General features: G+C 44.4%; 4 protein-coding genes across 4 annotated transcripts; 1 reads left to right on the forward strand and 3 right to left on the reverse strand.

Annotated features, from left to right (window-relative positions):
• Window positions 1–497: 497 nt before the first annotated feature.
• Window positions 498–2,930, reverse strand: LOC105897502 (toll-like receptor 13). The gene is made up of 2 exons (XM_042710161.1): window positions 2,769–2,930; window positions 498–2,375 (listed from the first exon to the last, which is right to left on the reverse strand). The coding sequence occupies exons 1-2, from the start codon at window positions 2,855–2,857 to the stop codon at window positions 956–958; spliced, it is 1,509 nt and encodes a 502-aa protein (XP_042566095.1). The 5' UTR covers window positions 2,858–2,930; the 3' UTR covers window positions 498–955.
• Window positions 2,931–5,512: 2,582 nt separating this feature from the next.
• On the reverse strand, window positions 5,513–7,981 carry LOC122133568 (toll-like receptor 13). The gene has a single exon (XM_042710022.1). It carries the CDS (start codon window positions 7,735–7,737, stop codon window positions 6,082–6,084), a length of 1,656 nt encoding a protein of 551 aa, XP_042565956.1. The 5' UTR covers window positions 7,738–7,981; the 3' UTR covers window positions 5,513–6,081.
• Window positions 7,982–12,953: 4,972 nt separating this feature from the next.
• Window positions 12,954–16,708, reverse strand: LOC116224027 (toll-like receptor 13). Its single transcript, XM_031582528.1, has one exon. It carries the CDS (start codon window positions 16,686–16,688, stop codon window positions 13,575–13,577), a length of 3,114 nt encoding a protein of 1,037 aa, XP_031438388.1. The 5' UTR covers window positions 16,689–16,708; the 3' UTR covers window positions 12,954–13,574.
• A 5,514-nt stretch (window positions 16,709–22,222) lies between these two features.
• LOC116224028 lies at window positions 22,223–25,118 on the forward strand. Its single transcript, XM_031582530.2, has one exon. The coding sequence runs from the start codon at window positions 22,268–22,270 to the stop codon at window positions 24,806–24,808; it is 2,541 nt and encodes an 846-aa protein (XP_031438390.1). The 5' UTR covers window positions 22,223–22,267; the 3' UTR covers window positions 24,809–25,118.
• Window positions 25,119–26,316: the final 1,198 nt, after the last annotated feature.

Consider the following 26,316-nt stretch of genomic DNA (forward strand, 5'->3'; position numbering starts at 1 on the left):
GTTTGAACTAACTGGTCCAGTTCACACTGTGCATTAGCATGCAATATGTACATTGATGATAATAAAATGACTGATCTTGGCTTTGTGTTTACAACTGCTGTTGCATTATGTCATGAATATGCATTGTTGTTGTTTGCATTCAATCTGCAGAATATCAGGATCTCTTCAGTTGCCTAGGAGATGCAGAGCATGAATGCTCTCAAGTTTCTTTTAATCAGCTTATCTGAATTAGATTCATGTGTAAAAGTTGTTTTAGAGATTATTTAATTGCACGGCCTATTAAAGCTGTTTTTGAGGAGTTGCGTGCACAGAACACAAAACTACACATTGAATAGACTGTTTGATTACTGGAAACAACAAGTGAGTTTATTTCCCCTTCACATGACATTGTATTATCAACATTTATTTGAGGCTGTTATACAAACTAGCTACCTAAAGAAACAGTAAAAACTACAAAATGTTGCTATAAGTGGCCTCCTTTGAACATTATAATACACTATGAACATATTTAATGTGACAAATTGTACAGGTTGTACTTACTCCAGAATACATTGAAATCTGATTCACAACCAAGTGTACACACACATTTACAGCTCTGCCACACAACTCTGGAGAATAATCAGTTGAGTCTTCGCAGAATTCACTTTTGCTTCAAACACCATTTTAGAACTGTCCCAGGCCACATCCACTCTCTGGATCTATTTCAAAACGATCCGATTCTTAATGCATCTTGTGGTTCATAAAAAATATTTGTTCACGTGAGCAACATTAACCATCAGAGATCTCTCATAATTTATCCATCAAAAGAGGTGTCTGTTTATCCTAGCAAATTTCTTCAAAATAATGTGGTATCTATATCAGAAAGCATTTTTTACATTTGTACTCTACTTTATGTTACATTCAGGCTGTATTAAAAAAGTACAGTTGAGAATAAAAAAAATTGGTGCATGGCAACTCATAGCGGCTTGTCTGTCACTAGTTTGTTCCATAGTCTGTCCCAGAAAGCCTCCTGCTGGGCCGGGTCTTGAGGCCAGTCTATGTAAGTCCTGGTCTTGACCAGTCGGGCCAGCCTGTGGTGGGCAGAGAGCAGATTAGAAGGGATCTTCTCCAGAAACACCAGGATGAGCACATCCCTGTGCTCCACCTGCAGCCGGTAGGTGCCTAGTCGCATCTCCAGGGAGCACCAGTTGCTCCGCAGGAAGTGGCGGCTGACCAGGCAGAGGGTGCGGCGGCTTCTGTAGAGACTGTCGGTTATATTCTCCACAATATCCTTTCCCAGCTGGAAGTCCCTGCTGTGCAGGCAAAGGCGCAGGAATGGGGGCCCTCTCTGCTCCAGGTTGGGCAGGAGTTCCTCCATCACCCAGCGTTCATCTCTGCCACTGTAAGACACAAAGGCATCATACAGGTATCGCCCTCTGGTGTTCTGGTGACGTAGTGCCTCATTCAACCAGCCGTGAGTGATGTAGTAGAAGGCCAGCAGGTAGTCTCTGGCCAGCTGATGCAGCAGCACAACCAACATAAACAGCAGGAGGAAGCATGATGTGCTGATAAAGAACACAAACCCCACATCCAGACTGCAGTGGGCCTGGCCATAGCTGTCCAGGTCCTGAAGCCCACCCTCTGATATGCAGCTCAGTGGTTCATTTTCGTCAGAGAACACAAACACTTCTGCTTGTTGCTGATTCCTTGCCCAGCGGAGGAACCAGGCATCATCACAGGTGCAGCGGAGTTGTGTTTGATAGATGAAAGCAAACTTCAGGCTGGTCAGGTGCTCAAAGAAATCTGTGGTCAAACTGATCTCTGTTTCTTGAAATAGGGAGAAATACTTCAGAGAGGTCATATCCAGACTGAGGTCTCCCTCCAAAGAATCCAACCAGCACCGAGTCAGACTTAAGCTCTCTAACTTGGTCAAGTTGTGAAACATGAGACTCATCTCTGGCTGATTGACGAAGTTGACTTGTTCGAGGTCTAGACGCCTTAAGTGCACCAATCTGTTCAGACCAGAGAGGTTTTGGACTGTGCTCATATGCCACTGAGCAAATAAAAAAAATACCACAGACGTGAAGTGACTGATAGCAACAGTATTGTCAGGCGCACAAAGGAAGAACTCAGCTGTAACTTGGAGTTTGGTAACTGACTTTAGAAAACGTTTCTCACAACCCCATAAAACAATCTTCTGGCCTGAGAGTGAGAGACTCAGGCCCACCTCTGGGGCGCTGTCATCAGCGACGACCAGAGTCATGGGGCGCACAGCAGACGTGATGGTGAGGTCAGACAGCTGGTGAGGGAAGCCCCCAAAGATGAGACTCAGGTTGAGGACCTGCATGCCAGAGTGCTCAGAGTTGGAAAACATCAGATTTCCAAGATGGAGAACCCTGAGGGAGGGGAAATGGGCGAAGGAAGATGCTTCAAAGTGCCTCAGTGGATTTTTTTTAATTATCAAGCTCTCCAGGTTCTGAAGTCCAAAAAAGGTGTTTGTTGTTATTGCAGAAATCATATTCCCTCCAAGCTCCATGTGCCTCAACTGGCTTAGGTTTGTAAAAGTAAAGTCTTCGATGGTTTGAATATAGCAACTTAAGAGGTATAATCTTTCCACATTTACAAGACCTGAAAATAATTCAGGTTTTATAACAAACAAATGTGCTTGAACCTGTAGAGTACGCAGCCAAGTCAGTCCCTTAAAAGCAAAATCTTCAATTGTTAAATTACCATCAATATTTAAGTGCAGGTCAGTTAGATTTCTCAGGCCTTGTCTAGATGTGAGGTACCGTGCTTTCATCTCAGGGAGGATATCCGCCTGTAGCCAAAGGTATCGCATATTATAAAGCCCCTCAAATGCAAAGTCTTCAATTTGCATATACTTCCCTGACAGATCCAGGTTTTCTAGGTGACTTAGACACACAAACTGGTTGGTTCTGAGTGTCAGGTCCTGTCCAGTACTGTAACGGAAATCCCTCAGTGATGACAGAGAAACATGAGTTTTACAGAGAGAAACCAGAGATCTGTCTTCTTTACGAGTGTTGGCCTGACCATATGTTTTACAGCTAAAGATCCTGACATTTTTTAAGGTGGATATGAAGCTGAGATCAATGTTTGTTAAAATCTGCCCTTCAAGTGTGATTTCTTCCAGCTTGTAACATTTCTTCCATGATGACTCAGAGTACTCTTGTAATGTATTGAAATGCAAACTGATATGAGTGACAGAGAGGGCAATTACAATTTCACAGATAGATTCGATGTTTACTTCCTTCAGACTGAACTGCATCTGATCAAGTTGTTGGATCCCAGAGTGTAGGAGTTGAGTCTGGAGCACATCATTCATTGGCATGTTTAAAAATGATATGTTGTCGAAATATTTAAAAGCATTTCTTTCTATTTTCTTGACATGAGGAAATGAAAACCTGACATCCCTCAGAGAAGGAAACTTACTCGGGCCATATGTGCAATTTGGAGTCGTTAAACTCTCTGCATCCATTTCGATACTTAAATATTCCAGGGAGGCTGAAAAATATGATAGTTTACAAAGAAGCTCTGAGAAGTCATCATTGCCCTCGACATCAAGTCTTTTTATGTGACTCAGTCCATCAAAAACATCTGCTGCCATTTCCGATAGAGTGTAGTTTTGAAGATTCAGTTCCTCCAGAATGTGCAGATCATTAAATACCTTAGATGGGGCTGATGCTTTGCAGCGTTCTGGGCAAGCCATGGAGAGCAGGTGTAGGTTGGAGAGTCCCCTGAAGGTTTCTAGGAGGATTGCAGACAGACAGCCGTAGATATACATGCTCCTGAGACTTTGAAATTGGATGAGAACATTAGGCTGAAGTGTTGATCCATGACCTACCCACACACATAGAACGTTGATGGCTCTTGGGACTGTGGAAAGTTCCAATGCCAAGTCAGAAACATTCAGACAGGCAGCTGTAAGATGACTACGGGGGCACAGTCCTTCTTGGATGGAGAAACGTGGATATGGTGAGGCCTCCTCCAGCACAAGGCATTTTGTAGACATCCGGGCAAAGACACAGAACACATCCACAGCCAGAACTAAAAAAGAGTAGAAAAATGCCATTTTCTGTGAATTCCTAAAGCTACACCAGATCACCTGAAGAACATGCAGTCCTCTCTGACTGAACTTGTGACCAGTGAGAAAAGGTTCTGGGCTGGACCCAAATGCATGCTGTGTACAAAGAAGGCGTGTGCAACTGAAGTCATTGCAGCGTAAAGAAATGAGTGATTGGGTGCTTCTGTAGACTTATATGCTATATATGGAGAATGACTCTTAGCACAGGAAACTGAAAAATATCTTTGGTGGTCATTATCGCTGGAGACGTGAAGACTGAGGCTTTTAACCACAGCTTGTAGGCGCCATGCTAGCACCTCCACTTCCCATGCGAAGATTTGAGTTTTCAGCCATTTAAATCTTATCCAGACCATGGCTGGAGCTGGTCTGGTAAAGCTTAATAAAGAGGATATCAGCACATAGGTACAGACCATTCATATGGGCTAGTTGCATTAACCAAATACTCAATAATACGCTACAGGCCTATATATTATGGGTCATCATCATACAATTATAATGTTTGTTTTCGAAAAGTATTGAGAAATGCAAACCCTTTTGACATCATGTGATTGTATCATGTATTTATATTTTTTATAACAGACACTGAAATTCCAACCTATTACGCCTTGTCTGTCAATAGTTTGTTCCATAGTGTTCCATTTGTTCCATATTTTTAGTGCAGTGTGGAAAATGCCTGTTTCGTTCAAACATGGTCTTATGCCTGTAAATCTACCTTAACTTCCTCATTCACACCTTATGTGCGCCTCTCTGTACAAGCCTGGTTTCACTGATAAGACTGAAGGCAGTTGGTTCAGTTTCCCCCTTTGCTCATCAGATTGAAGCTTTGTTTTCCTCCATCTGTATGTCACTGCAGTGTGAAGCAGGAGTCTCTCTTAACATTGAACTACTAAATAATATCACCTGGTCCAGTGTACACCTTACATTAGCATGCAATATGTATATTAATGATAATAAAATGACTGATCTTGGCTTTGTGTTTACAACTGCTGTTGCATTATATCATGTATATGCATCGTTGTTTTTTGCACTCAATCTGCAGAATATCAGGATCTCTTCAGTTGACTAGGAGATGCAGAGAATGAATGTTATGTGTAGTGTATGTGAGAATGGAATTTGCTTCTTTCTTTTAAATTTCTTTTATTCAGCTAATCTAAATTACAGTCATGTGTAATAGTTGTTTTAGAGATTATTTAATTGCACAGGTTGGATATTGGTTTGGTTAGAGTGGCAAGGGTCAAGACAGAGACACACATCAGAGCAAGACAATTTGATGGCAGAACAGAATCCATGGTGATGGATTTGTGCTATTAAAGCTGTTTTTGAGGAGTTGCATGCACAGAACACAAAACTACATATTAAATAGACTGTTTGATTACTGGAAACAACAAGTGTGTTTATTTCCCCTTCACATGACATTGTATTATCAACATTTATTTGAGGCTGTTGTACAAACTAGCTACCTACCAAAATATACCTAAAGAAACACAGTAAAAACCACAAAATGTTGCTATAAGAAACCGCCTGTGAACATTATTGTACACTTTGAACATATTTTATGTGACAAATTGTACAGGTTGTACTTACTCCAGAATACATTGAAATCTGATTCACAACCAAGTGTACACACACATTTACAGCTCTGCCACACAACTCTGGAGAATAATCAGTTGAGTCTTCGCAGAATTCACTTTTGCTTCAAACACCATTTTAGAACTGTCCCAGGCCACATCCACTCTCTGGATCTATTTCAAAACGATCCGATTCTTAATGCATCTTGTGGTTCATAAAAAAACATTTGTTCACGTGAGCAACATTAACCATCAGAGATCTCTCATAATTTATCCATCAAAAGAGGTGTCTGTTTATCCTAGCAAATTTCTTCAAAATAATGTGGTATCTATATCAGAAAGCACTTTTTACATGTGTGCTCTACTTTATGTTACATTCAAGTTTTATTAAAAAAGTACCGTTAAGAATTAAAAAAAATGGTGCATGGCAACTCATAACACCTTTTCTGTCACTAGTTTGCTCCACAGTATGTCCCAGAAGGCCTCCTGCTGGGCCGGGTCTTGAGGCCAGTCTATGTAAGTCCTGGTCTTGACCAGTCGGGCCAGCCTGTGGTGGGCAGAGAGCAGATTAGAAGGGATCTTCTCCAGAAACACCAGGATGAGCACATCCCTGTGCTCCACCTGCAGCCTGTAGGTGCCTAGTCGCATCTCCAGGGAGCACCGGTTGCTCTGCAGGTAGTGGCGGCTGACCAGGCAGAGGGTGCGGCAGCTTCTGTAGAGACTGTCGGTTATATTCTCCACAATATCCTTCCCCAGCTGGAACTCCTTCCTAGAAAGGCATAGGTGCATAAATGGAGGCCCCCTCTGCTCCAGACTGGGCAGGAGCCTCTCCACGACCCAGCTCTCATTTTCACCACTGTGGGACACAAAGACATCATAGCGGTAGTGCCCTCTAGTGTTGCTGTGCAGCCGGTACACGAGAACAGCCACGATGAAGATCACAAGGAGGCCAGTGGTGCTGATGAAAAGCTCAAACCCCTCCTCCGGCCTGCAGTGGGCCAGGCCGTACCTGTCCAAGTCCTGGAGCCTGTTTCCATTTAGGCACTGCAGTGTTCTGTGCTGCTTCGAGAGAGGAAACACCCCCACTTGGCTCTCTTGCTTTGCCCAGCTAATGAACCAGGAGTTTTCACAGTTGCAGAGGAGTCGTGGCTCAAATAGGACAACAGATCTTAGGCTGTTCAAGGGCTCAAAGAACTGCTTGTATACAGTGGTCTCAGATGAAATATGAAGGTACAAATATTTCAGAGACTTCATGTCCACACTGATGACCCTGTCAAAGGAATTCACTAAGCAATTGTAGAGACTCAGACTCTCAAGTTGGGTCAAGCCATTAAACATGACATTGAAACCAGGTTGATTGTAGAAATCAATATATGTGAGTTCCAGTCTTTTTAAATGCACAAGTCTGCTCAAGCCAGAAAGATCTTGAATTGTGCTAGTATACCACTGGCTAAAAAACAAATTGACCACAGACGTGAAGTGACTGATAGCAACAGTATTGTCAGGCGCACAAAGGAAGAACTCAGCTGTAACTTGGAGTTTGGTAACTGACTTTAGAAAACGTTTCTCACAACCCCATAAAACAATATTCTGGCCTGAGAGTGAGAGACTCAGGCCCACCTCTGGGGCGCTGTCATCAGCGACTACCAGAGTCATGGGGCGCACAGCAGACGTGATGGTGAGGTCAGACAGCTGGTGAGGGAAGCCCCCAAAGATGAGACTCAGGTTGAGGACCTGCATGCCAGAGTGCTCAGAGTTGGAAAACCTCAGATCTTCAAGATGGAGAACCCTGAGCGAGGGGAAATGGGCGAAGGAAGATGCTTCAAAGTGCCTCAGTGGATTATTTTCAATTATCAAGCTCTCCAGGTTCTGAAGTCCAAAAAAGGTGTTTGTTGTTATTGCAGAAATCTTATTCCATGTAAGATCCATGTGCCTCAACTGGCTTAGGTTTGTAAAAGCAAAGTCTTTGATGGTTTGAATCTGGCACCCTCTGAGGTGTAATTCTTCAACATTTACAAGACCTGAAAATAATTCAGATTTTATAGCAAACAAATGTGCTCTAACATATAGAGTACGCAGCCCAGTCATTTCCTTAAAAACTAAATCTTCAATTGTTGAATTACCAGCAATCCTTAAGTGCAGGTCAGTTAGATTTATCAGGCCTTGTCCAGATGTGAGGTACCGTGTGTGGCAGAGTGGGCTACGCCTCCACAGTCCATCCCCCCAGGTGTAATAAGAAACACTGATTACTGGGCGGGCTTGTATTTTGATATATAGCCCAGCTCAGGTCACGGGGAGACACGTCCTCCTAACCTTGTTTTGCTTCCGGGTGCCCATCAGTTTGTATGATGGCGTGGGATTGCAAATTGCACTACTTGGACTAATGCTGTTAACGAAGCACGAGTGGTTCATTGTCGCGACAAAGCCGGTGTAGCGGTTGCTCTGACGCCGGGTGCTCGGTGGGAATCAGCTGGAGCTCCGTCCATGACTCGCTGTCCCTGAGTGTGCAGTCATTGCAGCTCGGCACGTTGAGCTGAGGGTCATCAACTGCCTCCACCCGGGAAGGGCTGCTGTTCTGTTTTACTGTCAAATGCATGTTCATAATTGACCGGCATGCTCATGTTTGGTGTGTATCTCTCTGTGATTTCCTGCATGCATGGGGCTAGGCTGGGTATGCTACCTTCCATCTCCGCTTGCTCTGCCTGATATCGTTTTGTTGGTTTCTTTTGATTTGATGCATGGGGCTGTGCAGTGGGCTGCTGCTTTTCCCTCTCTGCTTGGCCTGCATGTTTTGTTGTTTTGTGCTGCTGCTATGTTAACTGTGGTGGTAATTCTGAGTGATTGTTAACTAGCCTAACCGTGTCTACTGTGTGTGTTTAGTGTATGTGTGTATACTGGAAATAACTCATTTGGTTTGTTGTGTGAGAGGCAACAGCCTGTACTAGAATTGCCCTGTACTCCTTTTACTACTGTTTGTATACTTGTTAATAAACTGTATTTATGGAACCCATGTCTCTGGCCTAAGAGTGGTACGAACTTGTGTTTGCCTTGTTAGAGCTAAAGTAACACTGAGTCTATATCTGTCCTAGGGTGCCTACCTAGGTGGCGTAGTCGACAATTAAACCTATCCTAGCAAACTACCTCGCCACTGTCACACGTGCTTTCATCTCAGGGAGGATATCAGCCTTAAGCCTAAGATGCTGCAAATTATAAAGCCCTTCAAATGCAAAGTCTTCCAGCTGAATATACCTCCCTGACAGATCCAGGTTTTCTAGTTGACTTAGGCAGACAAACTGGTTGGTTCTGAGTGTCAGGTCCTGTCCAGTACTGTAACGGAAATCCCTCAGTGATGACAGAGAAACATGAGTTTTACAGAGAGAAACCAGAGATCTGTCTTCTTTACGAGTGTTGGCCTGACCATTTGTTTTACAGCTAAAGATCCTGACATTTTCTAAGGTGGATATGAAGCTGAGATCAATGTTGGTTTAATTCCGCCCTTCAAGTGTGATTTTTTCCAGCTTGTAACATTTCTCCCACGATGACTCTTGTAATGTATTGAAACGTAAACTGATATGAGTGACAGAGAGGGCAAATACAATTTCACACATAGATTTGATGTTTATTTGCTTCAGACTGAACTGCATCTGATCAAGTTGTTGGATCCCAGAGTGTATGAGTTGAGTCTGGAGCACATCATTCATTGGCATGTTTAAAAATGATATCCGGTCGAAGTATCTAAAAGCATTTCTTTTTCTATTTTCTTGACATGAGGAAATGAAAACCTGACATCCCTCAGAGAAGGAAACTTACTCGGGCCATATGTGCAATTTGGACTCGTTAAACTCTCTCCATCCATTTCGATACTTAAATATTCCAGGGAGGCTGAAAAATATGACAGTTTCCAAAGAAGCTCTAAGAAGTCATCATTGCCCTTAACATCAAGCCTTTTCATGTGACTCAGTCCATGAAAAACATCTGCTGCCATTTCCGATAGAGTGTAGTTTTGAAGTTTCAGTTCCTCCAGAATGTGCAGACCATTAAATACCTTAGATGGGGCCGATGTATTGCAGCGTTTTGGGCAAGCCATGGAGAGCAGGTGTAGGTTGGAGAGTCCTCTGAAGGCTTCTGGGAGGATTGCAGACAGACAGCCGTAGATATACATGCTCCTGAGATTGTGAAATTTGGAGAAGATTGCTGGCTGAAGCAATGACCCATGGTTTACCCAAAGACACAGAATCTCAATGTCAGCCATGATTGCAGATAATTCTAGCTCTATGTCAGTGATATCCCTGCAGACAGCTGTGGTGTTGCTGCGTGTCACCGAAGAAGAGCATCTGTTCAGCTGAGTACGAAACCATCTTCATAGGACAGCATGCATTTTTGAGACAGCCAGGCCCAGATGCAAAACACTTGCACAGATACAAGTAAAAAAATGTGGAGGGAAGTCATCCTCGCAGAAATGCTGAAGCCACTCTATGACAGACCGACCTTCTGAAGACACCGCTGCGACTGAAAGCTTTTCTCAGGGGTGTTCAGCATGGGCTATAGTGAGCCCGACAAGCAACTTCATCATCTATCATAGCACGTGCAATCAAGGATATTTTTAGTGCCTGTTTCGATGCAAACATGGTCTGATGCCTGAAAATCTACTTTAACTTCCTCAATCACACCTCATGTGCGTCTCTCTGTACGAGCCTGGTTTCAATGAAAAGACTGAAGTCAGTTTGTTCAGTTCCCCCCTTTGCTTATCAGACTAAAGCTTTGTTTTCCTCCATCTGTATGTTACTGCAGTGTGAAGCAGGAATCTCTCTTAACATTGAACTACTAAATAATATCACCTGGTTCAGCGTTTTAACTAACTGGTCCAGGGCACATCTTACATTAGCATGCCATATGTATATTAATGATAATAAAATGACTGATCTTGGCTTTGTGTTTACAACTGTAGTTTCATTATGTCATGTATATGCATTGTTGTTGTTTGCATTCTATCTGCAGAATATCAGGATCTCATCAGGTGTCTAAGGGATGCAGACAATGAATGATGTGTGGAAGGATATTCTGCTGTCAAGTTTCACTTAATTAGCTAAACTGAATCAAATTCATGTGTAATAGTTGCTTTAGAGATTATTTAATTGCACAGCCTGGATATTGGTTTGGTTAGAGTGGCAAGGGTCAAGACAGAGACACACATCAGAGCAAGAAGACAATTTGATAGCAGAATTTTGGTGATGGATTTGCGTTATTAAAGCTGTTTTTGAGGAGTTGTGCACAGACCACAAACCTACATATTGAATAGACTGGGTGATTACTGGAATCAACAAGTGTGTTTATTTCCCCTTCACATGACATTGTATTATCAAAATGTAGGCTTCTGGGAGGATTGCAGACAGACAGCCGTAGATATACATGCTCCTGAGACTGTGAAATTTGGTGAGAACATTAGGCCAAAGTGTTGATCCATGACCTACCCACACACATAGAACGGTAATGGCTCTTGGAACTGTGGAAAGTTCCAATGCCAACATTCAGGCAGGCAGCTGTAAGCTTCCTACGTGGGCACAGGCTTGATTTGTGGATGGAGAAACCTGGATATGGTGAGGCCTCCTCCAGCACAAGGCATTTGGTAGACATATGGGCAAAGACACAGAACACATCCACACAGCCAGAACTAAAAAAGAGTAGAAAAATGCCATTTTCTGTGAAATCCAAAAGCTAGACCAGATCACCTAAAGAACACGCAGTCCTCTTTGTCTGAACGTTTGATCAGTGAGAAAAGGTTCTGGGCTGGAGACAAATGGATGCTGTGTACAAAGAAGGCGTGTGCAACTGAAGTCGTTGCAGAGTGAAGAAATTAGTGAGTGGGTGCCTCTGTAGACTTATATGCTATATTTGGAGAATGACTCTTAGCACAGGAAACTGAAAAATATCTTTGGTGGTCATTATCGCTGGAGACTTGAAGACTGAGGCTTTTAACCACAGCTTGTAGGCGCCATGCTAGCACCTCCACTTCCCATGTGAAGATTTGAGTTTTCAGCCATTTAAATCTTATCCAGACCATGGCTGGAGCTGGTCTGGTAAAGCTTAATAAAAAGGATATCAGCATATAATTACAGACCTATCATATAGGCTAGCTGCATTAACCAAATACACTTGCCTACTCAAAAATACGCTACGGGCCTATATATTATGGGTCATCATCATACAATTATAATGTGTTTATGAAAAGTATTGAGGAATGCAAACCTATCTGACATCATGTGACATCACTTATATCCTTTATTTATATTATAACAGACACTGAAATGCCCCTTTTCATCTATTTAGATGTTTGTGTATGGCCATTTCCCCCCTATGGGCTAGTCTCTGTGGTATTTGCTCTCACTCATGTTATATGACTGTCAACTACAGGCCAAAACTTTCTTTTATCTCTTAATTTTTCCATCAAAAGTTGTCTGTCCATCCTTACAATTAGTTCAAAATAATTTTGTGACATTCAGGTTGTATTAAAAAAGTTCAGTTAAGGATTTCAAAAAAAGGTGCATGGCAACCTATTACGCCTTGTCTGTCACTAGTTTGTTCCATAGTGTTCCATTTGTTCCATATTTTTAGTGCAGTGTGGAAAATGCCTGTTTCGCTCAAACATGGTCTTATGCCTGTAAATCTACCTTAACTTCCTCATTCACACCTTATGTGCGCCTCTCTGTATGAGCCTGGTTTCAATGATAAGACTGAAGGCAGTTGGTTCAGTTTACCCCTTTGCTCATCAGACTGAAGCTTTGTTTTCCTCCATCTGTATGTCACTGCAGTGTGAAGCAGGAGTCTCTCTTAACATTGAACTACTAAATAATATCACCTGGTTCAGCGTTTTAACTAACTGGTCCAGGTCAGATCTTACATTAGCATGCCATATGTACATTGATGATAATAAAATGACTGATCTTGGCTTTGTGTTTACAACTGTAGTTTCATTATGTCATGAATATGCATCATTGTTGTTTGAATTCAATCTGCAGAATATCAGGAGCTCATCACTTGACTATGAGATGGTCCTGCATCTCATCACTTGCCTAGGAGATGGTCCTTCATCTCATCAGTTGCCTAGGAGATGGTCCTGCATCTCATCAGTTGCCTAGAAGATGCAGAGCATGAATGCTCTCAAGTTTCTTTTAATCAGCTTATCTGAATTCGATTCATGTGTAAAAGTTGTTTTTAGAGATTATTTAATTGCACGGCATATTAAAGCTGTTTTTGAGGAGTTGCGTGCACAGACCACAAAACTACATATTGAATAGACTGTTTGATTACTGGAAACAACAAGTGTGTTTATTTCCCCTTCACATGACATTGTATTATCAACATTTATTTGAGGCTGTTATACAAATTAGCTACCTAACAAAACATACCTAAAGAAACACAGTAAAAACTACAAAATGTTGCTATAAGGGGCCTCCTGTGAACATTATAATACACTATGAACATATTTCATGTGACAAATTGTACAGGTTGTACTTACTCCAGAATACATTGAAATCTGATTCACAACCAAGTGTACACACACATTTACAGCTCTGCCACACAACTCTGAAGAATAATCAGTTGAGTCTTCGCAGATTTAACTTCAAACACCATTTTAGAACTGACCCAGGCCACATCCACTCTCTGGATCTATTTCAAAACGATCCGTTCAAACTTAATGCATCTTGTGGTTCATAAAATAATATTTGGACACATGAGCAACATTAACAATCAGAGATCTCTCGTAATTTATCCATCAAAAGTGGTTGTTTATCCTAACAATTTCTTCAAAATGATGTGATATCTATATCAGAAAACAATTTTTACATTTGTGCTCTACTTTATGTTTCATCCAGGCTGTATTGAAAAAGTACAGTTAAGGATTACAAAGAATGGTGCATGGCAACTCATAACACCTTGTCTGTCACTAGTTTGTTCCACAGTCTGTCCCAGAAGGCCTCCTGCTGGGCCGGGTGTTGAGGCCAGTCTATGTAAGTCCTGGTCTTGACCAGTCGGGCCAGCCTGTGGTGGGCAGAGAGCAGGTTAGAAGGGATCTTCTCCAGAAACACCAGGATGAGCACATCCCTGTGCTCCACCTGCAGCCTGTAGGTGCCTAGTCGCATCTCCAGGGAGCACCAGTTGCTCCGCAGGAAGTGGCGGCTGACCAGGCAGAGGGTGCGGCGGCTTCTGTAGAGACTGTCGGTGATATTCTCCACAATATCCTTTCCCAGCTGGAAGTCCCTGCTGTGCAGGCAAAGGCGCAGGAATGGGGGCCCTCTCTGCTCCAGGTTGGGCAGGAGTTCCTCCATCACCCAGCGTTCATCTCTGCCACTGTAAGACACAAAGGCATCATACAGGTAGCGCCCTCTGGTGTTCTGGTGACGTAGTGCCTCATTCAACCAGCCGTGAGTGATGTAGTACAAGGCCAGCAGGTAGTCTCTGGCCAGCTGATGCAGCAGCACAACTAACATAAACAGCAGGAGGAAGCATGATGTGCTGATAAAGAACACAAACCCCACATCCAGACTGCAGTGGGCCTGGTCATAGCTGTCCAGGTCCTGAAGCCCACCCTCTGATATGCAGCTCAGTGGTTCATTTTCATAGGAGAACATAAACACTTCTGCTTGTTGCTGATTCCTTGCCCAGCGGAGGAACCAGGCATCGTCACAGGTGCAGCGGAGTTGTGTGTTAAAGATGAAAGCAAACTTCAGGCTGACCAGATGCTCAAAGAAATCTGTGGTCAAACTGATCTCTGTTTTTTGAACTAGGGAGAAATACTTCAGAGAGGTCATATCCAGACTGAGGTCTCCCTCCAAAGAATCCAACCAGCAATGAGTCAGACTTAAGCTCTCTAATTGGGTCAAGTTGTGAAACATGAGACTCATCTCTGGCTGATCGACAAAGTTGACTTGTTCGAGGTCTAGACGCCTTAAGTGCACCAATCTGTTCAGACCAGAGAAGTTTTGGACGGTGCTCACATGCCACTGACCAAATGATAAAAAGACCACAGACGTGAAGTGACTGATAGCAACAGTATAATCAGGTGCACAAAGGAAGAACTCAGCTGTAACGTCGAGTTCGGTAACAGATTTTAGAAAACGTTTTTCACAACCCCATAAAACAATCTTCTGGCCCGAGAGGGAGAGACTCAGACCCTCGTCTGGCGCGCTGTCATCAGCGATGACCAGAGTCATGGGGCGCACAGCAGACGTGATGGTGAGGTTAGACAGCTGGTGAGGGAAGCCCCCAAAGATGAGACTCAGGTTGAGGACCTGCATGCCAGAGTGCTCAGAGTTGGAAAACATCAGATTTCCAAGATGGAGAACCCTGAGGGAGGGGAAATGAGCGAAGGAAGATGCTTCAAAGTGCCTCAGTGGATTATTTTCAATTATCAAGCTCTCCAGGTTCTGAAGTCCAAAAAAGGTGTTTGTTGTTATTGCAGAAATCATATTCCCTCCAAGCTCCATGTGCCTCAACTGGCTTAGGTTTGTAAAAGTAAAGTCTTCGATGGTTTGAATATAGCAACTTAAGAGGTATAATCTTTCCACATTTACAAGACCTGAAAATAATTCAGGTTTTATAACAAACAAATGTGCTTGAACCTGTAGAGTATGCAGCCAAGTCAGTCCCTTAAAAGCAAAATCTTCAATTGTTAAATTACCATCAATATTTAAGTGCAGGTCAGTTAGATTTCTCAGGCCTTGTCTAGATGCGAGGTACCGTGCTTTCATCTCAGGGAGGATATCGGCCTGTAGCCAAAGGTATCGCATATTATAAAGCCCCTCAAATGCAAAGTCTTCAAGTTGCATATACTTCCCTGACAGATCCAGGTTTTCTAGGTGACTTAGGCACACAAACTGGTTGGTTCTTAGTGTCAGGTCCTGTCCAGTACTGTAACGGAAATCCCTCAGCGATGACAGAAAAACATGAGTTTTACAGAGAGAAACCAGAGATCTGTCTTCTTTACGATTGTTGGCCTGACCATTTGTTTTACAGCTAAAGATCCTGACATTTTTTAAGGTAGATATGAAGCTGAGATCAATGTTGGTTAAATTCCCCGCTTCAAGTGTGATTTCTTCCAGCTTGTAACATTTCTCCCATAATGACTCAGAGTACTCTTGTGACGTATCGAAATGCAAACTGATATGAGTGACAGAGAAGGCAAATACAATTTCACACATAGATTTGATGTTTATTTCCTTCAGACTGAACTGCATCTGATCAAGTTGTTGGATCCCAGAGTGTAGGAGTTGAGTCTGGAGCACATCATTCATTGGCATGTTTAGAAATGATATCTGGTCGAAGTATCTAAAAGCATTTCTTTCTATTTTCTTGATATGAGGAAATGAAAACCTGACATCCCTCAGAGAAAGAAACTTACTCGGGCCATATGTGCAATTTGGACTCGTTAGACTCTCTGCATCTATTTCGATACTTAAATATTCCAGGGAGGCTGAAAAATATGACAGTTTACAAAGAAGCTCTGAGAAGTCGTCATTGCCCTTAACATCAAGCCTTTTCATGTGACTCAGTCCATCAAAAACATCTTCTGCCATTTCCGATAGAGTGTAGTTTTGAAGTTTCAGTTCCTCCAGAATGTGCAGATCATTAAATACTTTAGATGGGACCGATGCATTGCAGCGTTCTGGGCAAGCCATGGAGAGCAGGTGTAGGTTGGAGAGTCCCCTGAAGGTTTCTGGGAGGATTGCAGACAGACAGCCGTAGATATACATGCTCCTGAGACTTTGAAATTTGGTGAGAACATTAGGCTGAAGTGTTGATCCATGACCTACCCACACACATAGAACGTTGATGGCTCTTGGGACTGTGGAAAGTTCCAATGCCAAGTCAGAAACATTCAGACAGGCAGCTGTAAGATGACTACGTGGGCACAGTCCTTCTTGGATGGAGAAAAGTGGATATGGTGAGGCCTCCTCCAGCACAAGGCATTTCGTAGACATCCGGGCAAAGACACAGAACACATCCACAGCCAGAACTAAAAAATAGTAAAAAAATGCCATTTTCTATTGATTCCAAAAGCTAGACCAGATCACCTGAAGAACATGCAGTCCTCTCCGACTGAACGTGTGATCAGTGAAAAAGGTTCTGGGCTGGAGACAAATGCATGCTCTGTACAAAGAAGGCGTATGCAAATGAAGTCATTGCAGTGTGAAGAAATGAGTGGATGCCTCTGTAGACTTACATACTATATATGGAGAATAACTCTTAGGGAAACTGCACAGGAAACTGCACAGGAAACTGAAAAATATCTTTGATGGTCATTATCGCTGGAGACTTGCAGACTGAGGCTTGTCACCACAGCTTGTAGGCGTCATACTAGCACCTCCACTTCCCATGCGAAGATTTGAGTTTTCAGGCATTTAAATCGTATCCAGATCATGGCTGGAGCTGTTTTGGCCCAGCTTAATAAAGAGGATATCAGCACATAAGTACAGACCATACATATAGTTCCCTATCGCAGTGGACTGCGATATAACATATGGGACGTGACGTAGTCACGGAACCAATCGAAGCACTTTTCACTCACGCCGGAAGGCTGAGATTCGTCCAATAACTCTCCAGAGCCCGCCCCCTCTGGAGTGCATGAATGCAGGTGTTGGACTACAATCGTCCTCTTTTCATATCTTCGCTTGGAGTGAACCGCTCCAAGTGATTTCACAACACGCAATTTAATTAAATTCTCTTGCTTTAGCTACGCAAGCTACTCTCTCCTTTGAGTTGGGGAGTTGTGGGTTACGTCCCGTTACTAGCTCGGAGCGCTGCGTATTGGCTTTAGCCTGAGGAGTTTGAGATACTATCTGCTAGCTGGCTAGCTATCTGACTAGCTTGCTAGCTATTTCTGCTATTCAACATGCTTCGTTGTGATAGTTTGGACTCGTACTAACTTTCTTTCGTTTCAGAACATGTCGAGGCAGGCGTACCCAGACTGTGGGCACGCCAAGGAAAAGGTGGACCGACACCGCCGATGCGTCGTCTGCCTGGGGAGAGACCACGCGGAGGCAGCAATCAGCGGTGACGACCCCGCCTGCGACGTCTGTGCCAGCATGACGCTGGCCAGAGCAACGAAGCGCCTTGCGTATTGGGAGTTTAAGGACGCTAGGAAGCCGACGCCAGCGCAGACTGGGGAGATTCCCCCAGTTGGGCTGCGTGCTCCATCGACTTCGGGCAGTGGGGTGTCAGGCAGCCGCGTGCGCGCCGCAGCCTTACCCTCTTGCCCGTCTCTCTCTCCCACTCCTCCACCCGCTCTCCTGGTAGCCACAGACCACGAGGCGGTGGAGATGCCCGCTAGCTTTGACGACCAGCCCGCTCCGGAATTGGACTTTGGGCTGGAGTCAGAGAGCCTGCTCGACTTCAGTGACGAACAGGTGTCCGAAGAGGACGACGCGAGTATGGACGTGGCTGAGCAACCGCGGGCAACCTCTCCCCCTGTCTCATTCAGGAACATGGGCCAGCAGCTACATGAGGTAGCGCTGAGGGCGGCGGGCTGCCTGGGTCTTCCCCTCCCTCCCCCTCCCAGCGTGCAGGCTTCACTGCTCGACGGGGAGTTTTATGGCGGGCCCCCCGTAGTGGCTCCCAGCCCCATCCCCTTCTTCGCGGAGGTGCATGGGGATGGATCGTTGCTGTATATTTGTGGATTACTGTTGGATTACTTGGAACAAGCACCCTTGGATTACAACGAAGTTTGCATTGAGGAACAAGCCAGCGCGGCAGCGCGCCACGCGCAACAAACAAACAAATCAATTAAACTGTATCGGAGGTATGTACTCTTTCCATTGAAATTAAATGCAATATGGATGGACTATACTTTTGAAGACCTTTTTTGTGCACATTTAAAACCCAAGAAAGACGGAGCATTTTTGGTTAAAAACCCGATGTTAATTGTTTGAGTTAACGTCGGTGAATTGAAGCCGTATGGGCATATATGGACTACCGCAATTACCGCAAATGAGAACACGATAGAAAAGGCTTTTTGTTGAAATTCTGGAGTATGAATTTGAAGAACTATTTTTGAGATAACGAATGAAAATTATAAATTGAACTAAGATGGCTGATCCCGTGAAGGAGGCGAGTTTGGGCCTACCTGAAGGAAACCTCAATGAAGAAATGAAATTGCGCTCATCTAGATCTGGCAAATTGTCGCATCTGACGAGACGAATGAACATTGTAAATACTCTGATGGATGACGAAACAAGTCTTCATGAAGTGAAAAGTAATATGGTTATGTTTAATACAATGTTGGAGGAATTCAGATCTCTTCATGGGTCATACCAAGAAACGTTAAAAGAGGAAGATAGAAATGAGGATACAAAATCCTGGTATGCACCGAGGCTTGAACAGATAAGCACCTTTTTGTCTAATGTCACGAGGTGGATAAATTCAATTGAAAATCCTGTGCATGATGTAACAGTTTCCTATACTGGATTGGAAAGTAGTGCTGATATAAGTGTCGGGCCTACTGAGGACGATAGGCTGTCTTTGAGCAGCAACAGGTCAGTTTCATCCACAGCATCTGTGCGCATCCAGGCAGAGGCAGAAAGCGCAGCACTACTCGCTAAGGCTGCAGCTTTACAGAAAAAGCATGCATTAGAGGATGAGCAAGAACAACTCAGAAAGAGAATGGAGACTCTTAATTTACAAGCTGAATTGTCTGCAACTACAGCCAAAATTAACTATCTCAGAAATGCTGAAGCACAAGCTGTTGATAATACAACTTTAGATGTAACGAACAATACAGAATTGAATGCAATGAATTCTTACCTTGAAGAAAATGTTGAAAAGATTTCTGAGCAAATTGCTGAACACACTGTTAGAGATACAAGGCCTAAAGATGGAGTTCATGTGCAATTCCCTGTTTTGCCCACAACAGCCAGAACGCCTAGAATGCCATCTTTTACCCAGTCTTTCAGTGCTACTAGACCAGTCCATGAACAGAGCACTCGCACTCTCCAGAATCCGTCTTCACAGAGCTTTGCAGTTCCACAGGGAGGACAAGAACCTGACAATCTTTCCAAAATTCTTGAAAAGCAAAATCAGTTGACAAGTCTCCTAGTTAAACAGCAATTGTTGCATACTTTGCCGAAAGGAGATCTTGCAGTTTTTGATGGAAATATTTTGCAGTACAATTCCTTTATTCATTCATTTGAACACATCATTGAAAGCAGAACAGACAATAACCAAGACAGACTTCAATTCCTCATCCAGTACACAAAAGGACAAGCTCAGCAGCTAGTCAAAAGTTGCCAATTCATGGATGCAAATAGAGGCTATAGAAAAGCAAGGCAATTGCTTAAAGAGCATTTTGGAAACGCCTACAGGATCTCATGTGCTTACATTGAAAAGGCCCTCTCATGGCCTGTGATAAAATCAGAAGAACCAAGAGCTTTGCAGGACTTTGCATTGTTTTTGAGAAGTTGCTGCAATGCCATGGAACAGCTTCAGTACATGGAAGAGTTAGACACAATTTCGAACATGAGAAATATCATTTTCATATTGCCATATAAATTAAGAGAAAGATGGCGCTCAAAGGCCTGTGAAATACAACAACGCAATATCAGAGTGAGAATGGCTGACCTGGTATCCTTCATCGAAAAACAGGCGACCATTGTCTCAGATCCAGTTTTTGGTGACATTCAGGAATCTGGCTCCAGCAAGGTCAAATCCAGACCCCCAATGAAGCCACTTCCTAAAGGTAGTTTTGCTACGCAAGTTGACGTGAAGCCGATTCAGCGAACGTCAGAAGAAACCATGACACGAGACAAACCAAGAGCAAACCAAAACACAGTGCCAGACAAAGCATGTCTCTTCTGCAATGGTAAGCATGAGCTCATGACATGTTCTCAGTTTGATTCAAAGCCACATAGAGAGAAAATAGAATTTGTGATGCAGAATGGAGTCTGCTTTGGATGCCTGGCAAAGGCTGGACACATCAGCAAGGACTGTGCGAAACGTCTCCAGTGCACCATCTGTAAGAAGCAGCATCCAAGTGCCTTGCACATCAAGGCAAAAGAAACAAAGGAAGCCAAAGAGACAACACTGAACAGCATGCAGGTGTCTGTCAAAGCTGATGAACATACTGGGGCCGGTAATGTACAGAAATGCACTTTGTCCATTGTACCTGTTCAAGTGAAATGCACAAAAGGTAGTAAGATCATTAACACCTATGCCTTTCTAGATCCTGGCAGCTCTGCTACTTTTTGCACAGAAAATCTCCTGAACAAGCTTAACATCAGAGGAAAAAGGACCAACATCCTGTTGAAGACAATGAATCAAGAACAATCTGTGATTGCATACATGGCGAATGGAATAGAGGTTAGTGCTTTGAATGAAAACAACTTTATTGCACTGCCTGAGGTGTACACGCAAAAGACTATGCCTGTGGACACCGACAGCATTCCAAAGGACAGAAGAGCTATCTAGGTGGCCTTACTTGAGTGAGATCCAGATCCCGAAAATCAAAGCTGAAGTGGAGTTATTGATTGGAAACAATGCTCCTAAAGCAATTGAACCATGGGAAATTATAAACAGTCGTGAAAATGGGCCGTATGCTGTGAAGACCCTATTGGGGTGGGTTGTTAATGGTCCTCTAGATGACGGTGTCATGACAGACAGCAATGGGCGTCAGAATGTTACTGTCAACAGAATATCAGTTGCGAAGCTGGAAGATTTGCTTGTACAACAGTACAATCATGATTTTAATGAGACATTAGATGACAAAGAAATGTCAATGGAAGACAAAAGATTTATCAAAATTGCAGAGCAGTCAATCACTCCCAAAGATGGACATTACAGCATAGACTTACCTTTCCGGAGTGAAAGGCCAGTCATGCCCAACAACTATCAGGTTGCAGAGCAGCGCCTAATAGGCCTGAAAAGGAAGTTCAAAGGAAATGAAATATTCAGAAGTGAGTACACAGAGTTTATGGAGGATGTGATAAGCAATGGACATGCTGAAGTGGTGCCACAAGCTGAACTTGAAAGAGAAGACGGCAAGGTATGGTACATCCCACACCATGGCGTTTTTCACCCAAAGAAAGGCACTATTAGAGTGGTTTTCGACTGTGGCGCAACATTTCATGGAACATCACTGAATGCTGAACTCCTCCAGGGTCCAGACCTAACCAGCACACTACTTGGTGTGCTCACAAGATTTAGACAACATCCCATGGCTCTCATGGCTGACATAAAATCAATGTTTCACCAAGTCAGAGTCTCAAAATCTGATGTTGACTTTTTACGCTTCCTGTGGTGGCCTAAAGGTGACATGTCTCTGCCCCCTGTTGAGCATCGAATGACAGTGCATCTGTTTGGAGCAGTGTCTTCTCCGAGCTGCGCAAACTTTGCGCTCAGACAAACTGCCAAAGACAATAGCAGCTGTTTTGATCAAGAAGTGATAAGCACTATTGAAAACTATTTTTATGTTGATGATTGTTTGAAGTCTCTTGAAACAGAAAATGAGGCCATCGACCTGGTGAGAGACCTTACCTGTGTTTGCCACACGGGAGGATTCCACCAAACCAAATGGGTGAGTAACAGTCGCACTGTACTGTCTCATATCCCCAAAGAAGATAGAGCCACTGAAATGAAAGAACTGGATTTGGACAGGGACAAACTCCCTACAGAAAGAGCCCTAGGATTGTTATGGTGTGTAGAAAGTGACACATTTAAGTTTAACATCTCTGTCAAAGATAAGCCACACACCAGAAGAAACATTCTGTCAATGGTCAGTTCTATCTATGACCCGCTGGGTTTCCTGTCTCCTCTAACTCTGCCTGCTAAGTTGCTTCTTCAGGATCTTTGCAGAAACAAGTGCAGCTGGGACCATGAAGTACCACAGGCTGCATCAGAGAAGTGGAGGAAATGGCTAACTGGTCTTGACAAGCTGGAGAACTTCAGAGTGGCACGCTGTGTGAAGCCAGATGGAATCGGAATGTCCACACAGGCTGAACTCCATCACTTCTCAGACGCTAGAGACCACGCGTATGGAACAGTAAGCTATCTAAGACTGACAGAGGGAAAACACACTGTGCATGTAGCTTTCATGCTTGGCAAGGCCAGAGTAGCACCTTTGAAGCAGACGACAATACCACGCCTGGAACTTGTGGCGGCTGTCTTAGCTGTTGGAGTAGACAGAATGCTCAGGAAAGAACTAGACATTACACTCAACAGCTCAACTTTCTGGACAGACAGTCAGACAGTGTTAAAGTACATTGCCAATGAACACACAAGATTTCGCACATTCGTAGCCAATAGAATCTCTGTCATTAGAGAGAACACTGATGTCACACAGTGGAAATTCATTGGAACAAAGCTGAATCCAGCAGATTTAGCATCTCGAGGAATGAGTGCAGACACATTCATCAAATGCAGTAAGTGGACCCACGGACCAGAGTTCCTGTGGAAATCAGAAGATGAGTGGCCACAGAACCCATTAGAAGCCATGCCACTCTCACAGGATGACCTTGAGGTCAAGAGATGCACAGCAGTGTACAGCGCTGTGATCAAGACACAGAACAATCCAACATGGCAGTTGCTTGAATACTTTTCAAGTTGGAATAAGTTAAAAAGAGCTGTCGTGTGGTACTTGAAATTGAGAAACCTTCTGCTTGCTCTTAGTGTGAATAGAAAGATGCATTGGAAAGTGTCTCCACAATCACAGACAAGAAGCCAGAGCAAAATGCTGGACAGCAAGAGAAAAGCCGGCAAGAACGAACCTGGCAGCCAATGTATTTCCCTGGAGGACCTGATGAGGGCGGAGAAAGCAATTATAAGGTTCTGTCAACATCAAAGCTATCCAGAGGAAATGGCAAAGCTGGAAAAGACGAAATTTGTTGGAAAAGGACTAAGGCGGAACAGCACCATCTACAAGCTGGATCCTGTATTGGAGGACGGAGTCTTGAGAGTAGGAGGAAGACTCAGCAAGGCCGCAATGCCTGAGGAGGCTAAGCGTCCCATAATCCTGCCCAAACACATTCATGTCTCCACACTAATACTTCGACACATACATGAGCAGCTTGGACATGGCGGGAGAAACCATGTTCTCTCACAACTCCGAAAAAGATTTTGGATTGTTAATGCCAACTCCGCGGCTCGCAAAGTCATATCCAAGTGTGTTGTGTGCAGATGTGTCCGAGGAAGGATTGGAGAACAGAAGATGGCAGACCTGCCGAAAGAAAGACTCGAAGCTGACCTTCCACCTTTCAGCAATGTAGGTGTTGATTACTTTGGGCCTTTTGAAACAAAAAGAGGTAGAAGCCTAGTCAAGCGCTATGGTGTCATTTTTACTTGTATGTCAAGTAGAGCAGTACATTTGGAGATGGCACACTCCTTAGACACAGACTCTTGCATTCACGCTCTGAGGCGGTTCATAAGCAGAAGAGGTCAGGTGACATGTATCCGCTCTGACAACGGAACCAACCTCGTAGGAGCTAAAAGAGAATTACAAGATGCCATCTCAAACTGGAACAAAGAAAAGATTCAGAACACAATGCTCCAGAAAGGTATTCAGTGGACCTTCAATCCACCAGCAGCCTCACATCATGGTGGGGTGTGGGAGAGGCTAATCCGTATGGTCAGGCAGACTCTCAACTCCATTGCTCATGAACAACCACTTGATGACGAAGGTTTGCAAACACTTTTCTGTGAGGTGGAAAGCATTCTGAACAGTCGCCCTATCAGCACAGTCCATGAAGATGATTCTGATCTTGAGGCACTAACACCTAATCATATTCTTCTTCTCAAGTGCCATCCTGCTTTTCCCCCTGGACTGTTTCAGAAGTCAGACACATACATCAGACGGCGCTGGAAACAAGTTCAGTTTCTTGCCGATCTCTTTTGGAAGAGATGGACGAAGGAATACCTTCCCCTGTTACAAGAAAGACAAAAATGGACTACAGTCAAGAAAGGATTTCAGGTAGAAGACATTGTGATGGTGGTGGACAGCACAGCCCCTCGTGGGTCCTGGAACCTTGGAAGAATAATAGAAGTCCAACCAGATTCCAGAGGTTTGGTGAGGACAGTGAAAATTATCACGAAGACTGGTGTGTTCGTGAGGCCAGTAACCAAGCTCTGTCTGCTTCTCGAAGGAGCAGAAAAGATGACCAAAGTCACCAGCCAGAGATGAGTAATACCCACTCATGATATGATTGAGTTAATGATTTAAGAATAACAGTAAACTACAATGAATGTAGGCTCCTTTATGATTTTGAATGTTGTAATAGTTGCCCATGCACACTATTAGGGGCCGGTGTGTAGGAGCCATTTAGGAGTATTTGGATTTGTACTGAATTATCCCAAATTAGGAAGTTGTGATTGGTTCTGAGTGTGTGCCCCCTATAGGTCAGACATTGATTGGCGTTGGGATAAGGGTGTGCCAGGCCAAGGAGAGTGGAGAGTTCCGGCGGCCTGCGCATATCATTATTGACCGTGACCAGGACCGGGAGGCGTGAATCGTGACCGTGAAAAAGACTTGCGGAGCAGAAAAGCTGTGAGGCTTTCCAGGCATGGATGCCTCGCTCCAGCGGCTCAGAGCGCCAGTCCTCCTCGGGGCAGACAACCCCCACGACCGGGGTGAAGCGCAGCGGGTTCCGCTCCCCAGCACCCCCAGCCAAGTTCCAGGCACGCCGGGGCTGGCAGAGACACCCCTTCCGCCCCTCCGCCCAGCCTCAGGAACAGCAGCTGGCCCCCCGCCCGGCTCAGAACGCGCCCCGTGCCCCACGCCAGCATGCCGCTCGTCGTGGGGGAAGGCAGGGCAAGCCCACGGCCGCCAAAGAGAAGAGGGGGGGTGGTGGATCCTCCGCCACCACCAGGGAAGTCCGCCCGCTGCTCACATGCAACATTCATGTCAAGCACGGTATACCAGTCCCCACAAGCACAACACTCATATGTCATGACCACTGCCCCAACAGGCGCAGAAATAAGGCATGCTTGTGTAACTCCCCCCTCGGTGCACCCACTGCACCCACACAACCAATTTTTTTCAAAAACCGTGAGGGGGCAACCCCAGATCTCGTCCCCCTCCCTAAGTGGAGCGGGCGCAGATCTAGACATAGGCAGATTGGCCATGAGCGGGTTCTCCCGACCTATTATTCAACTGGAAGCCCAGCCGAAGAGGCTGCGCGTAGAGTTAGCGCGCATGCGCTGCGTCGCCATGGGTACTCAATACAATTTCAGTGGGTTACACGCTACGGTTTGCTCGCCCCCCTCCAAGATTCAGAGGGGTGGTTCAATCAGTAGTGCCGCAGGGGCAGGCCCTTTTCCTACAACAGGAGATAGACTCCCTGCTCCGAAAAGGAGCGATACTAAATACAGTTTTCTCACCCCCCTCCAAGATTCAGAGGGGTGGTTCAGTCAGTAGTGCCGCAGGGGCAGGCCCTTTTCCTAGGAGATAGACTCCCTGCTCCGAAAAGGAGCGATACTAAATGTTCCTCCCAAGGAGGTAAACAAGGGCTTCTACAGCCGATACTTCCTAGTTCCGAAAAAAGACGGGGGTTATCGGCCAATCCTAGATCTACGTAAACTGAACAAGGCGCTTGTGAAAAGGAAGTTCAGAATGCTGACTTCCTGCCAGCTGGTTCAGTCCATAAAGCCAAGAGACTGGCTTGTAACGATAGATCTAAAAGACGCTTACTT

This window comes from Clupea harengus, chromosome 16 (assembly GCF_900700415.2).
Source record: "Clupea harengus chromosome 16, Ch_v2.0.2, whole genome shotgun sequence".
Taxonomy (NCBI): Eukaryota; Metazoa; Chordata; class Actinopteri; order Clupeiformes; family Clupeidae; genus Clupea; species Clupea harengus.

What these genes read in the sequence shown, in the direction of transcription:
- LOC116224027 (XM_031582528.1), bottom strand. Translation starts at nt 16,688, where the DNA reads ATGGCATTTTTTTACTATTTTTTAGTTCTGGCTGTGGATGTGTTCTGT.
- LOC122133568 (XM_042710022.1), bottom strand. Translation starts at nt 7,737, where the DNA reads ATGACTGGGCTGCGTACTCTATATGTTAGAGCACATTTGTTTGCTATA.
- LOC105897502 (XM_042710161.1), bottom strand. Translation starts at nt 2,857, where the DNA reads ATGCAAATTGAAGACTTTGCATTTGAGGGGCTTTATAATATGCGATAC. An exon ending in CTCCCTGAGATGAAAGCACG is followed by an intron (nt 2,376 to 2,768) that starts GTACCTCACATC and finishes CCCCTCCCTCAG; the next exon opens with GGTTCTCCATCTTGGAAATC.
- LOC116224028 (XM_031582530.2), top strand. Translation starts at nt 22,268, where the DNA reads ATGAAAGAACTGGATTTGGACAGGGACAAACTCCCTACAGAAAGAGCC.